At 36.9% G+C, this 15,709-nt stretch overlaps 2 protein-coding genes across 6 annotated transcripts in view; both read right to left on the reverse strand.

Moving 5' to 3' along the window:
* Positions 1-2,915, reverse strand: part of LOC5564179 (phosphatidylinositol transfer protein alpha isoform) — a 65,740-nt gene extending 62,825 nt beyond the window's left edge. Inside the window, exons 1-2 of one of the 5 annotated variants that reach the window (XM_021853568.1) lie at positions 2,807-2,915; positions 2,107-2,553 (exon numbers count right to left, since the gene is read on the reverse strand). In XM_021853568.1, coding sequence (XP_021709260.1) covers positions 2,107-2,123 — 17 coding nt within the window. In that variant the 5' untranslated portion in view covers positions 2,124-2,553; positions 2,807-2,915. Of the gene's footprint in view, positions 1-2,106 lie in introns of all 5 variants that reach the window. The other 4 variants (XM_021853567.1, XM_021853569.1, XM_021853570.1 and 1 more) reach the window with 4 other exon arrangements.
* A 10,181-nt stretch (positions 2,916-13,096) lies between these two features.
* LOC5564157 (phagocyte signaling-impaired protein) overlaps positions 13,097-15,709 on the reverse strand; it is a 51,224-nt gene continuing 48,611 nt past the window's right edge. Inside the window, exon 8 of the mRNA XM_021853874.1 lies at positions 13,097-14,906. Within this exon, the coding sequence (XP_021709566.1) occupies positions 14,728-14,906 (179 nt within the window). The 3' untranslated portion in view covers positions 13,097-14,727. The remainder of the gene's footprint in view (positions 14,907-15,709) is intronic.

Genomic DNA, 15,709 nt, shown 5'->3' on the forward strand with positions numbered 1-15,709 from the left:
GTTATTTCGGAAAATCAGAAGCTGAGATACAGATTCTTAAACTTGGTCATTTTGTATGGATAAACTGCATGTGTTTACTAACTTTTGTCACTGACTTTAACAAAATTTTGTTAAATATATTTATTAAATTTAGAAATTAAGATGATTATGTCAATGCGAAACTCAAAACAAAAAAGCAAGCCAGAAACTAGCAGACTGCATTCATTAAACATGTATAAGACAGTTGAGATTTACGATGAATTTAACATGACTTAGCGCACTTAGGACTTGAAGTTTTATAATTGTCTTTCTTAGACAATAGTTATAAGGATATATTTTAATGGGCACTACACAGTTTCTTCAAAATACAATTCATTGTCAACATACTTGGCCGACGAACAAGTTTTAGCAGAAGTACTTCTATGTATCTAAGCGAATTTTGTTCAAAGACTATTCAGCTCTATTCACTGCTTTTTTAAATCTGTTTTGATTAAATGCTAAAATTAAACATTGTTGCTAAAATTTCAAATTTTTGTCTGAGTCTCAATGCTTGAACCTACTACCCGCCCTTTCGCTAGTGCGTTACGTAATTTGTGAATGGCGCCTAATAGAACTTCTATAAATTACATCCAAGTCCTCAAGGCATTGAAATTGCTACTTGGGAGGTCTCCATTAAAAATGGGGATTAGTAAAGACTTCCATTAGAAGGACAATAATCGTAATCGTTCTTCAAATTTTAAAAACATGTTTTTCAAATTGGATTGTTGAGCCCTCTATCTTCTTCTTCTTCTTGGCATTTACGTCCTCACTGGGACAGAGCCTGCTTCTCAGCTTATTGCTATTATGAACACTTCCACAGTTATTAACTGAGAGCTTTCTTTGCCTAAGTTGCCATTTTTGCATTCGTATATCGTATGGCAGGTACAATGATACTTTATGCCCAGGGAAGTCAAGGAAATTTCAATTACCGAAAGACCCTGGACCGACCGGTAATCCAACCCACACACCTTCAGCATGGCTTTGCTTTGTAGCCGCGGACTCTAACCACCCGGCTAAGGAAAGCCCTCAAATGAGTATCAAATATTCAAAAAGAGACCTGTACGAGCCCTGCTAAAACAATCAATATGTGAGTATATTGTTAAGTATCGAACGAGGTAACAGAAGTTGTTTCGTAAAAAAAAAACTCATATGACTCGAGAGAATGTCTCAAATGATTTACAGTGGGGGTGAACCATTTCGCATAAAACACCAAACGTTTGGACGTTTCGCATAAATCAGTTTCATATAAGAACAGGTAGCATTTTAAAGAAGGCATATAATTCTTTTCATGATAAACGTCCATTACCATACACCCCCGTTAATTTAAACTGTACCTCATGCAAAACATCGGGGTTCATTTTTAATTAAATTAATTAAATTTTGAACATCTAGTCACCCTAGAAACGTGTTTCTGGTAACCTCTTTCACTGTTTTGTTTTGATTCTGCGTTCCGCTCCACAGTGTTCCATTCCACTTTACTCCGTTCCATGAGCTAAATGACGTTTGAACCATTTTTAATCGGAACGATGTGCAAATTAGCGGGGTTCAAATTAAAAAAGTATTCAGATTAAATATGGTCAAACCAACGAGGGTAGCCGGTATACGAAACGTCCACTAATACAATTATGCGAAACGTCTTTATGCTAATCGTCCCGCCCTCATTTCCAGTTATTGTTAATCGCAAATAAAAACTTAAAACTGATTTTCTTATTGCTTAAGTTAATACAACAAAACCTAGCGATGTTCAGCTGTTTAACATTTCTAGCAGCACTGCCAAACCCAGTGTCGTGAATGATTTCGTTTAGCATTTTTCTCGGCAGTAGGAAAAATCAATTTCCTGCATTTTCGATCAAGGCTACCCTGGGTTCCGACCCCAATCTCTAATGCTCACTTACTAAAATTACTATTTTCTAATTATTAGAAAATTGCTCAAGTCAAAATGCCCACACATAATCCAATCTCAACTTTTTTGATGATTTCATTGCTAAAAGCTGTATGTAGCCCCTTCCCTCTGAGGGTGGTGGAGGTGACCTAGAACTAAACCGGATCGATTCCACCAGTAGTAGGAATAAAAATCAATGTACTTACAACTCTTTGATCAACATTGTCGCTGCTGCTCGGTTTTGGACGATTTGCTGCCAAACTTGAACTGGAAAACCTGGGATGAGTCACACTGATTTCTTCCCACTTATCCACCGAAGGTTGATTCCGGATCTCGCTTCTTCGGAAACTCCAAGAGATCGCACGACTTATCAGGAAACAATTACACAAGGTTTCCTTCGCACGTATTCCGCTTTTCCCTGGGAAATGAAACCTCCCAGCTTAGTTGCCACTATCGCCAATATTAAATTAACGCCACCACCCGTCGATGACAGAATTGCCACGAATCGAGAAGCAAATTGGGTTCCGATTTATTCTTCCTGATTGGCCGCAAAGGTCACCACTAAATTGCACATGGGCGATTGATGCGAGAGAAGCTGGGGCGGAAAAGCAAGCGCTGGAAAGCTATCCGATGCCGTGTGACCTCGAACTCCACTAGTGAAAAAAAATCCGGATCAGCACTTCCGAAAACTTTGAACCGAATCGCCGCGAGATTGAGGTTGTGGAATAAAAGAAGAGTGTTATCGCCCTTTGCACGGAACGAAGCAAAAATTTCCGCTCGCTTGTCGCTCTAGTAAAGACGGGGACTGGACTGGAGTGGATTTTCCTCTTTTTGCTTTTTCCCGTGGAAAGAACACACGACGGAACGGCGGCGCACAACGAGAATGGAATTGCGGAGATGACTAACCACACCACGACCACACAACACCAGGAACTACCGGATAGAACCGAACGACTCGAAGAACTGAAAGTGATTTTCGCTGCCTGACACAAAACGCCGATCGTCAGAGGCAGAGCTGTCACTTTTTGCTGGGTGGGAGGGAGGTCACAGTGGGGCAGTAGTTTTTGCACACCATCAGGGAGGTAACTCACACGTACACTTACGCAATCTGCAAGCCGAAGCGTGATTGCTCCGTTTGAATGTGTTTGTGCGGTGGAGCTGTGAGTGACTTTTGACACGAACCGAGGGCGATGCGAATGCACGGAAGATCGTTGCAAAATCCGAGGGGTGCATAAAGTCGAATACAGGAATTCCTCCATCTATGGACACACCACCCACTCGCTACCCAACGCGTTTTCTGTTTTCTCAGTTCTAGCGTAACCTTTGAAAAGGAACTAACTGCAACATGCAAACAATTCTCGAAAACTTATTCAAACAAGTCAGCAAAAATAAACAAACTAAGAGCCCATTCACAAATTTCATAACGCTAAAGGTTCATTCATTTATTTCATAACGCTGAATTTGGCCATTTTGGGCACCCACCCACCCCCTTGTAACGCTTTTTGTATGAATGTTATTCAATTTTTGTATGGGCCGTAACATCGCTAGGACACCCACCCACCCCCTCTAGCGTTATGAAATTTGTGAATGGGCCCTAGAGGGGATGGGTGGGTATCCTCGTGATGTTAGGGTTCATACAAAACTTTTAAAATATTCATACAAAAAGTGGTACGAGGAGGTGGGTGGGTGTCAAAAATGGCCATTTTTGGCGTTGTGAAATTTGTGAGTAAACCCTAACTTTATCGATCCTACGTGTTTCGCAGACGAGATTCTACACATTCCGCAATTTTTCACTTTTGGAACGTTCAATTTCGGATTTACAAAACGGCGTAAGTAAGATTTTCAAGTTTCGCTTCCTAATCGTTACTTTCCCCGCTCCTTTGTATGGAGAGACAAAGTGACTTAACCACGAATCAACACACAACACTATTTGAGTCGATTTTACACTGGTACAAAAACATCGTAAGTAACTGAATGAAACGGCTTATCATATTGTCATATTTTTTTTGTTAGAAATAATAGAAACTACTTAGCTTTTTAACGCGAGCTGAATGTATGCAAAATTTAAGCGATGTACACGGCGAAAATATGGTAAGAATCTCGCATAACTTGTGATCTCGCCCTAAAGGCCATTGGTAACCGAGTGTGTAGCTTGTTGTTACCGAGCAAACGAAAGGATTTACACGTTATTCAACAATGTTACGATGAAGAGAAGATCCTCTTCTATCTCCCGGTAGTGACAGTTTTCATCCTGGTTCATTCATTTGGCTAGAAATAAGATAGCCGAATGCGAAAGTGGCAACTTTGGCAAAGAAAGCTCTCAGTTGATAACTGTGGAAGTGCTCATAAGAACATTAAGCTGAGAAGCAGGCTTTGTCCCAGTTGGGACGTAATGCCAGAAAGAAGAAGAAGAAGGAGCTACATACTCGGTTACCAATGGCGTTTAGGGCGAGATCGCAAGTTGGACAATGCCCTGAATGTTTGGATTGGTTTATAGCACTCATTTATGGAATAATTTCTTCGAATAATTCTCGCATACTCTGAGATAACGCCCTAAAAGCCATTGGTAACCATGTGTGTAGTTGTTGTTTCTGAGCAAGTGAAGGAATAAACATCCAAACCAACATCATTGGTAGGTAGATAATGATCCTTTCTTCCCCATAGCGTTGTGGAATAACATGAAAATCCATTCAAATGCTTAGAAATAATGAGCTAAACTCATGGTTACCAATGGCTTTTAGGGCAAGATCAGAAGTTATGCGAGAATTTAATAATTATTGTTGTGATTACGTAACATTTCTTTGAAGCATCTCTTATCAGTCTTGCACAAATCGCGTTATTTTTGAGAGACTTTGTTTTACAAAATTTGTTTTATGTCAGAAAGTATGTATAGTAAAAATCTGAAAAAGTATATTTATCAGCGACGATATGATAATTGATCGGTGTATCACTTAATCAAATTGAAATTTTAAACTTAAGCATGTAAAATTTGTATTGGAACTAAAAATCCGATTCCAGCCGTGATCGATTTGAAAATGGTTCGAAAAAACCTTATAGGGAGCCGGATCCTCTTCTTGGCACTTTTGATTCACTTCGGAAGTGGGGGTTTTTGAAAGCTACAAAGCTCATATTTGACCACAATATGCGTCCTATTGATGCGCTCCTTATTGCAAAGTTTCAGATAATTCGGCCGAGAAAAACCCCCCATGCCATAGTGAATCATTTAAGTGCCCAAGTGGTTCTGCACCCTATTTACTTAAAAACATGATTAAATCAAAAAATAAAAATGCCCATGCAAGAGAAAAGCGATTAAACTTTCGTTATTCTGAAATGTAATATTTTTATTACTATTTAAATTACCTGAAGAGTTCTCGCATAACTTCTGATCTCGCCCTAAAAGCCATTGGTAACCATGTGTGTAGCTCGTTGTCTCTGAGCATTTCTCGCATACTCTGAGATAACGCCCTAAAAGCCATTGGTAGCCACGTGTGTAGCTCGTTGTTTCTGAGCAAATGAAAGAATAAACATCCAAACCAACATCACGGGCAGGTAGATAATGATCCTTTCTTCCCCAGAGCGTTGTGAAAATAACATGAAAATCCATTCAAATGCTCAGAAACAATGAGCTACACACTTGGCTACCAATGGCTTTTAGGGCGTTATCTCAGAGTATGCGAGAGTTATAACTTCGTGATGTTGTCTTATGTGGAGAGAAAAATACGAGATTTTTCGAATTTTACAATTTTTTCAATTGTTCTCTAACAAAGCAAATAAAATTTTAAACAATAATTTATTTAAAACTCCCTTGATACAATGTGTAAAACTCACCACGGCGAAAGATTTTGATAAAAACATACTTACTTGTTATTCTTCAACAAAAGCGAAATGTAGGGTCTGTGCTGACCAAATAAGAATTGATTTTCTAAAATAAAAATTTTCAATGTAAACGATTATTAAATCAAACAAATTTATCACAGATGCTGGTTGAAATAGTCTATAGAAAAATACAAAAATATAAAAATATTTGATTGTTTGGAAAAGTACTATGATTTCCATTATCAAAGTCGTGCCCATACTTTCTGGGACACCCTATAGGTCAGGGCTGCCCAACGTACGGCCCGCGACCTCATTTTGTGCGGCCCGCGGAGGGCTCGAAGATTCTTCTCATATTTGGCCCGTTGACTATTCTACCAACCCAAAGTTACAACATACCAGGACTATATATTTTTCAATTGAGTTTCAACCGAATATTTTGGCTAGGTAAAAATTTAAATTATTTTGTTAGTTTTTTTTTGTAATCTTCTTACATATTTAATTTTACGCGTGATTCAAATTCTAAATCTCAGATTCTGGATGTCTCAACAATGTGTTTTATCATGATTGGGCAAAAGTTTGAATTTTCATACATAATTTCACTGAATCATAAGCTAATATTCTCACAGAATCCTGTTAATAATTTTAACCAATACCTGGGCGTAATTCACGCAGAATCTTTGACAGTATTATAAAGAATACAAGCTTTTTACTAAACCTTGAACAGGATTTTAATAAAAATTCTGGGCACGACTTTGATGGAAAACATTTGCAAGACTCTCACAGAATTTTCTCCAGTATTCCAAGGACTTCTACCCAGGATTTTCAACGAATTCAATACATAATTCGGGGCTAGATTACAATATAACGCATTGTAACTTTTTGTCAAAAACTTAAGCGAAATTATAATACAATTTTGAGCAGGTTTCTTTTGAAGTACTTTTTACCACTCTCAATGATTTCAAGCTTTCTAAATGATTATTGAGTAAGATTCTGAAGGAATCGAAGATTTTCGTAATAGCTTGCATATTTAAGCATATTCTGGGTCATGGTTATAATATTTGGTTGGATTCTGTTAGAATATGAAGTATGATTTTTATAAAATCCTGGGAATTTTTTAACACGATTCAAAATTCTAGATTCTTTGAAATATTCTGAACTGCATTATTATTTTTTTCAAAGCAACTCTCACAATATCCTGCAAAATGCTTAACATCAATTATCTGTTTTACAATTACTTAAAATGAAATCTACTTTTACAGATTTTTGGCAGATTTCATAAAATTAATTTGCCGATTTTTGTCAGATTTCATGCGAATATTTGTGCAGTTTACAAATGCGGCCCGCGACACAAAATTGTTTCTGTGATTTGGCCCGCCGTTCAAAAAGGTTGGGCAGGCCTGCTATAGGTAGTTAGCTTCAGAGGTTGCTACTCATGCTTCGAGATTGTTGAATTGAATGGAATAACTAAAATTTGAGTAAAAGTCATGAGAAAATAATGTCAGCTTTGGTATTGCGAAAGATATTTTGAGATTCCTGTAAAAAAATATTAGATTTAAAAATAATTTTGAGATTCCGGTAAGATTACCGTAGGAATTTTGAATTTTCCCGGGGAATTATGCATTATGATAATTATGTTGTTTCTTAGGAATCCTTGGATGTCTGTTATTTATAAAGTAATCCCTGGTCTCCTTTCAATTGACGCCGTTGCGACGATAAGCTGTTTCGAAACGTCTCGTAATATGGCTTATACATCGATTCTCGACCAATACTGGCTGAATCGAATTGGCACGATTATCTCAATAATAATTAGAAAAAAGAATATATAAACAAGTGACCTACAGGAGAGACTATTGAAAAAAAAAAACAATCAATGAACTATTGGTTTCCAGTTGAACGTTGTTGAAATAATTGTGAACAAGATTTGCCTATTTGATTCTCCAGATAATTTCCCCTTAAAAAAAAAAAAAAAAAAAAAATCTCCAGATTAGCTTTTTCTTTCATTTGCTCATAAACAACGAGCTACACACTTGGCTACCAATGGCTTTTAGGGCGTTATCTCAGAGTATGCGAGATTTGTGCTCTTGAAAATTTGAGGTTTGGCTTCGATTCATCTTCACCTTAACAAGTCTCTAGTAAAACATAAATTGAAGACAGTGCTTCTTTTTGGCTTCAGGTTTTAAAATTCACTCTTCACAGGGTTTCTAGAATATTCTATTTTTTTAGATGAACTATATTTGATAATATAGTCTTATCACAAAAAGCCGAACGACTTTCTGTACAATATGCGTTTTGATAAAAATATTGATTAAATTAATCGATTCGCTCAGAGTCAATGTCAAATATAGTAAACAAGCATATTACAAAACTGTCAAAAATTTAAGGTAAATTTAGTGAAACCAATGAAAATAAAATAGGGAATAGTGTCCTCCTAACAAACTTATCTGTGATTTGAGGAAAAGTGGATGTGATTATGCATCTGACAAACATTTGCAGCTTCGAGCTTTGTCGGCCCTGAACCGTTCTGAGGTGTTCCTAAGTGCACTCTCAGGATGAAACTGAAAAATTGGGAAATGTCCATGGTAGAATCCAATTGGAACGCCACGGATACATCCAAGCAAGCGAAAAGATTCATAAAACCCAGTCTAGCTAAAGCCTGGACTATACTGAATCTTAATAAAGGAAATCTTAGGGTAATAACTGGCCTGATGACCGGTCACTGCTAAAGTAGGTATCATCTTAAAAAACAAAGGAAAAATACAATCCTCTGAGTGTCGTTTTTGTCAAGCTGAAAACGAAACTGCTGAGCATTTACTCTGCAACTGCGGAGCATTGATTGATCAAAGAATGTTAGCATTTGGAAAAGGGTTATTAGAGCCTTTGGAAATTTGGCAAGGTTGTCCTAATAGGGTAATAGACTTTATAAAACGAGTTGTGCCCAGTTGGGACAGTGTGACACATCAACCAATGTCTATCACATCTCAATTGTGAAAATATATTTGATGAGCACCAAATAAATCTGGGTCATACCACAATATTCCTAAATAATGGAAGCAGTGGTTAAAAGGCACTACAGATGAAGAAAAAAAATTGCTTTATGAAGGCGACAGAATGTCGTTAATCGTAAAAAGTTTTTCGAAATGAATCACAGACAAACAGACGTAACACTTACAACAAATTGCTTTCAACTCCATCGTCCAGTTTACACCATCACCATCTGGTGGGCGGTCGCGGTAGTGTGAAACGTCAAACACGAAGAGAAATGATGCGCGCGCCTCTGGTTGTGAGATTTGTAGCATAGCGAATTTGAAATGACCGATGGAAATTTCGTCAGTATTACGTCTGTTTGTCTGTGATGAATGTTTTGATTGCCAATAGTGGTTTCTACGCTCGTGTACATACACGGTACATGTCACCAACACTACTTAAAAATTTCTGGTGGAAAATATAAACAAAGATCAGCTGTTCCCAGCAACATCAAATGGCAGTATTTTCAACCAGCAAATTTACGCATGTGTTCGTGACACTGCTCGGCGAGAGCTCAATGCGGCCAACGAGTTCAGAATAAGAAAGAAACAAAAATGGTCAAGAAATTTAAGATAAATACTTAAGAACCGGCATTTTTAATTTTTCAGGATAGGCTAAATGTACTCTTCATTACTCTTTCCTTGAGTTGAAAAATGCACTCTTTCCGGTGAAAGCAAATATGGTAACCCTACTCTAGATAATATATACATGATTAAAAACACAAACATGACTGACCGAAAATATGGAACCAGTTTTACGGAAATGGTCATATTTCTGAAGATTTCCAACGAATCTTAATGCGTTCGGCGGGATTCAACTTCTTATTAGTTCTAGTTTCTAGAAAATATGTAAACATGCAACTTTACACCGCACAAAAACACAAGCGACAGAAAAATGCCGTTTGGACATGAGCTTCGAAAATCCGGAACATCTCCGGTGTCCGGTGGTCAATATGCATGGCCGTGCAAGCTCCTGAAACAAGACCAACTTTGCCGACAACTGCTTTCGGTTGCATCCAATTTCATCCATTTTCCATAAAGCAATGAGCATTTGAGTTTAGGTAAATTTTTACCTATCTCAATCATTTGGCCTATCTCCTGTATATAAACTGAACAAAAACCATAATCTATTTTCGACATCACCTGATTTATGCCTTATATACTCATTTTTTAGATGAATATACTCAAGATTGCAGATGAACTTAGCTTAAATTTACGACATATTTTATCATATTATTGCCACTTTTAAACATTTTATGAATGCCAATTCTTGCATTCGTAGGTTTCACAGATGTTCTGTTGATTACAATTTACAATTTTGATATTTTTGAAGCCAATTTGTAATTGTTATGAAAATGGTCATCATCAATAAGTAGCATAGTGTATAATTAACGTAAAACATGATTTCCCGCACATATATTCCTCACCATCTCATTGGAAATGAGCATAGAACAACTAGTCTGCCCAAATTATATGCACGTCCAAGTTATATGAGTTACCCTACTTGGCGCAGGAGAGTTTACACCATCTCTAGTTTTAGCATACAAGTTTATTGATATATTAACCCCTCTACCGGCAGCTTCATTTTTTACCGCTAATAAAATATTCAAATCGCGATAACTTTTTTTGTTTTTAGATATTTTTGCACCATTTTTTTCACAAGATCACAAGTTCAAGAATTCGTGTCGATATCTATCATTGGTGATCTTGTTTTGAATATATTCCGATGTTCCTTGGGGGACCAACATTCTCCATATAAAATGTCTTTGGCGGCCATTTTGTTTTTGGTCAATTTATCAAAAAAAATGAAATGATTTCTATACAATGCCAGGTAATAAGTAGCTACTCTGAAAAAATCATACAAATCGGTTCAGTATTTTTGGGGACACCTTAAAACTACTATACGAGGTTTTTAAGAGTTTTCAAGATCTTTTTTTGTCCATCGTGGTACCAGAAACATAAATGCTCATAAATCAAAGATGGCTGCCGCTGCACCAAATTGCTTCATTTTTTCACAACATACTCGTATTAATGTATCACTCCGTGGTGTGAATATCCGAATACGATAAAACATTTGCAGCTTGAGATATTTACGTGGGTTATGGCTACGCGTTGGTCCCCCAAGGAATTTTGGAATATCTCCGGATCCAGATGACTAATTATCAATATCGACAAATATTCTTAAACTAAAAGAGTTTTTCGAGGGCTTTTGAAAAAAATGGTGCAAAAATATCGAGAAACAAAAAAGTTATCGCTATTTGAATATTTTTTTAGCGATAAAAAATGAATCTGCTGGTAGAGGGGCAAAACAAAACCTACTAATTATCAAAGCGTAATATGTTCCCTTGCATATGAATTAATGAATAATCTGACTGAAATCCTTGCGAATACGACTGGAACCGTTGATAATATGTTTGGAATTCTTGTGAATCCGAGTGGAATTTTTTATGAGTCCTATTGAATCCAACTGAAATTTTTGTAAATCCAGCTGTAATCCTTGTAAATTCGACTGAAATCCATGCGAATCCGATTGGAATTCTTGCGAATTCGACTGGATTCTTTGTGAATATATCAGGAATCCTTGTTAATCCGAATAGAACAACTGCAAATCCGACTGAAATCCTTGCGCATTCGAATAGAATTCTTGCAAATCCAATTTGAATCCTACCAAATCTGACTGAATCCTTACGAATCCAACTAAAATCCTAAAGAGTCTGTTTGTTGTGAATCTGACTGGAATTCCTGCGAATCCTACTGAAATCCTTGTGAATCCGACTGAACTCGTTGAGAATATGTTTGGAATTCGACTGGAATCGTCCTACTGTAATCACTGTGAATTTGTTTGAAAGTATTGTGAGTTCTTGCAAATTCAACAAAAATCCTTACAAATCCAACTGGAATCCTTGCGAATTCGACTGTATTTCTCGCGAATCAGTCTGGAATCCTTGCAAAACCGACTGGAATCACTGCGAATCCAATTAGAATCCTTGCGAATATTACTGGAATTTTTGCGAATCTGTCTACAATCCTTGCAAATCCAACTGGAATCCATGTGAATCCGACGAAAATCTTTGAGCATCTGAGTGGAGTTTTTACGAATTCGACTGGATTCCTTGCAAACCCGGATGAAATCCTTGCGAATCTGACTGGAATCTTTGCGAATCTGACTGGAATTCTTACGAATCCAACTGAAATCCTTGCGAATCTGACTGGAATTCGTGAGAACCTGACTGGAACCCTTGAAAATTCGAAAGGAATACTTGCGAATCCAACTGGAAGCCTAGAAAAACCGTCTGGAATCCGACTGGAATCTTAGAAAATCCGACTGTAATTCTTGCAACTCCGCTGATTATAATCCTTGATAAACTGGCTGGAATGCTTGAAAATCCAACTGAAATAGTTGCGAATTCCACTGGAATCTTTGAACTTCCGAATAAAATCCATGGGAATTCGACTTAAAACCAATTTTGACGAAGGATCCCAGGATAAAATTTCCAAGGAGTCGAAATACCAATTCAAAGGATTCCATTTGGAATCTCAGGGATTTTAGTCGGAATCCCGATTTCAGTTGGAATCCCAAAGATTCCAGTCGAAATCACAAGAATTCCAGTTGGAATACAAGTATTCCAATCGTATTCATAAGAATTCTAGTAGGATTCGCAAGGATACCAGCCGGAATTGCAAGGACACCATTCGGATTTACAAAGATTCCTATTGGATTCACAAGAAATCATATTGGGCTTGCAAGGATTTTAGTCGGATATGCAATGATACCAGTCGGATTCACAAGGATTTCAATCGAATTCTCATGGATTTAAGTCAGATTCGCAAGGACTACTATTGGATTTGAAAGTATTTCAGTCGGATTCGCCAAAATTCCAGTGATGTTTCCAAGTATTCCAGTTGGATTCGCTAGTATTCTAGTAGAATTCTCATGGGTTCAAGTCAGATGTTCCAGGATTCTGGTCGGATTCTCAAGTAATTCATCCTGATTCTCAAGTATTTCAGTGGTATTTGCAAGGATTCTGTAAACTGCTTCTTATCCAGTGTGGATGTCGGAGTAATATATTTATGATACGCTATTATATTTAAAGTCCCAATCTCTTGAAAACTCACTGAAAAAGTGATATTTCCATACAATTTAAAGCAAACTTTTCTTTTTTCTTTTTTATCAATACATAAATAATTGGGGGGTCTTTTATATTGTATACATGTAATTTTGGTATAGATTTGAATGACCTTGAGTGAATTCTTTACCCAAAAAATTGAGCTGAATGTCTGCTGGAGTTCAAGCTTTAAGGGATTCTTCAAAACATATTTGGCGTTTAGGTCTCAAACTCATAGCACAAAGACAGTGTTCCTTTTCAATCGCTTTGAGTTTATTCCGCAGATCGAATTTATTCGTCTAAGAGTTTACCTTACCTTAGAAATAGTTCAACTTATTTTAAAACTAACTGTTCATAATAGTAATAGTGCAGATCAATACTGCTGCAAGTAGTTTAATCGTCACTTTTCCTTCTCATTGTTAAATCCTAAACTGCAACAGCACATTGGTCTGAAAACCAGAGGACAAGGATATTATAACAACAAAAAATCGAATTATCGGCTGTATGACGTATTGCAAATTTGGTTCTCATGTTCTTTCAACAAGTTTTTTGATTGCTGCTACATGCTCGCTTTACTGGTGTAATAGGCTCACTTTGCAAAACCTAGCTATTTGTTTACTGATAAAAAAGCTATCCGTTAGTTACCACACAACAATCCATTTTGCGCGATTTTGGTAAAGAACGTACAGAGACTCGAATAAATAGTTTGGACATTAGGGGGCGGCATGTTTTTCGTAAGTTCTCAAAACCAAAAGTTGCTCTGCTCGTCTGAAATCAAATCACATAAAAAGAGAAACCTCAAAGTTTAAGTTAAATATGTTAGTATGCCCAGGTAACCATAACCCGTATATCGGGCCCAATTCCATATATACGGCTTATATAGAGCTATTTAACGGCTTATTGGCATTATATCAGTCGTAAATCAACATTTATTCGCCTTCTTGATTACCTGGGTGTATTTAAAGATGGCGTAAGCGACTTAAAGGTTAACTTTTATGTTATAAAATATGACCTTCAGTGAAATGTAAATAACATTGTTGTTTTCAATCTGTTTGGAATTTTGAACGCCATTATCTTTAAAATTAAATTTATGAAAAGGTTGTAAAACATCAAATATGTCAAAACCTGTAACTAGTATTAGTAAAAAAATTTTCCCCGAAATTTTCCTCATTTAACTAAAGAACTTCGTTGGAGCATAACTTCATGAGTATTCAAACGATTACGAATCCTACATGCTTTTAAAGATATTGATCGCTACTACTAGTACTTGTTATAGTTCATGACAAGCCAGATGTTTTAGAAACTTCTCATGAATTTATTTTGAAGAGAATGATGGTAGAAGGTTCAAAATTGTTTAAAAAATAACAAAGTTTTGAAAACTTTACTGATGATCTGAAAATTCACCTTCAAATCTTAATATTTTTGTCTCAAACTTTTAAAGTTTTCTTCTTACATATGATTTGAATTCAGATGAGTAAACGAACTTTTGGTTCTGCGTACAATCGAAAAATAAGCCGCACCCTATTGGACATGGGATATGGGACAAAAGCTGAAAATGCACTTTGTGATCTTAAGGTCTAAGCAGTGCGGGATCTCTTCCATAAGAGGCCATCTTCGGTGTGAGTTCGATAATTACGGTTTTTGAGTACGAATGGGATAATGGTTGGATGCAGAAGCTGAATTTGTGATGATGAGAACATTCTACCAGTCGGTTACTTTGCGCTTACACAATAATCGATCAATCGTTTCTCAAATTTAAAAACCGATAACATTCCCGGGCGGCTTCAATGCGTGCAACCTTGTCGAATTACTGTGTTACTTACTGGCTCTTTTCACTGGGTTTCCGATGGACGCCGAAAGAGGATTGGCCACTGGCGTCGGATTAAATCGATTTATTGATCAACTTTAGTTTGTCTTTTAACAACTTTTTCAGTTCCTTAATCTCTCCCAGATGGGTGTCCATGAGTTTCAACCGTACGGCGCTTTCGCTCTTGGCACCGAGCGACATCTGTTCGAGGGCGCCCGCAAGCGAGTCGGACAACAGCGGCAGCTCCCAGGACGCTATTGGGTAAAAAATACGAACGTTAGATATGAAAGACTGGCAGCGATAAGGTGTTTTAAAAAATAGATCATAAAAGTCCAAACAAAAACTGAAATAAAACTTTGTCACAAACTGGATCATTGATTCATTGAAAGGTTTTTTTTAGAAACTACTCCAAGATTTGTTTTAAGGATATCTTTAAGATTTCGACCAAGAATTTTAAGAGAATCTTCCATATAGGTACTCTACAAGAAAATATCTCATTTTTGCTGGAACTTATCCAGTACCTAATTGTTTTATGGATTATCCTAGGATTACAACCAAGGTTTTTGGTCCGTACTTTTGTAGAAGTTCAACCAGTTTCTCATATTTCCTTGGAACTCATCTTGGTATTTCTTCAAAGATTGAAAGTAGAAATCTTCCAGGAATGTTTGGTGTGGTGACTGGCGGGAAGAGCACACCTGATAGAGACAAACAATCTCTGACTGCGTTGCGATTTCCCAATATCAGTCATCGATCGATAGAACCGTTCAGTGATAGCCGACAGTATAAAAAGCATTGAAGCCTCCTGTATTTTGCATGTGTTGGTAGCAAAGTTCAAAGCTTTGAGCCAACCCTTCTCCAGTAGAGAAGCAAGGTAGAATACAGGACGCTTCGATGATTTACTGGTTCCCCTATGGCTTGCTCAATGTTCACCACTTTTTGAGTTATTTTAAAATTAAAAAACACCTTGCATTGTGGAATACTAAGGAAATTTTGCATTCATAATATTAATTTGTGAATTATGCTTAACTGAACATATTTATGAAAGTTAGCAATTTGC

The sequence above is a fragment of the Aedes aegypti genome, chromosome 3 (assembly GCF_002204515.2).
Source record: "Aedes aegypti strain LVP_AGWG chromosome 3, AaegL5.0 Primary Assembly, whole genome shotgun sequence".
NCBI lineage: Eukaryota > Metazoa > Arthropoda > Insecta > Diptera > Culicidae > Aedes > Aedes aegypti.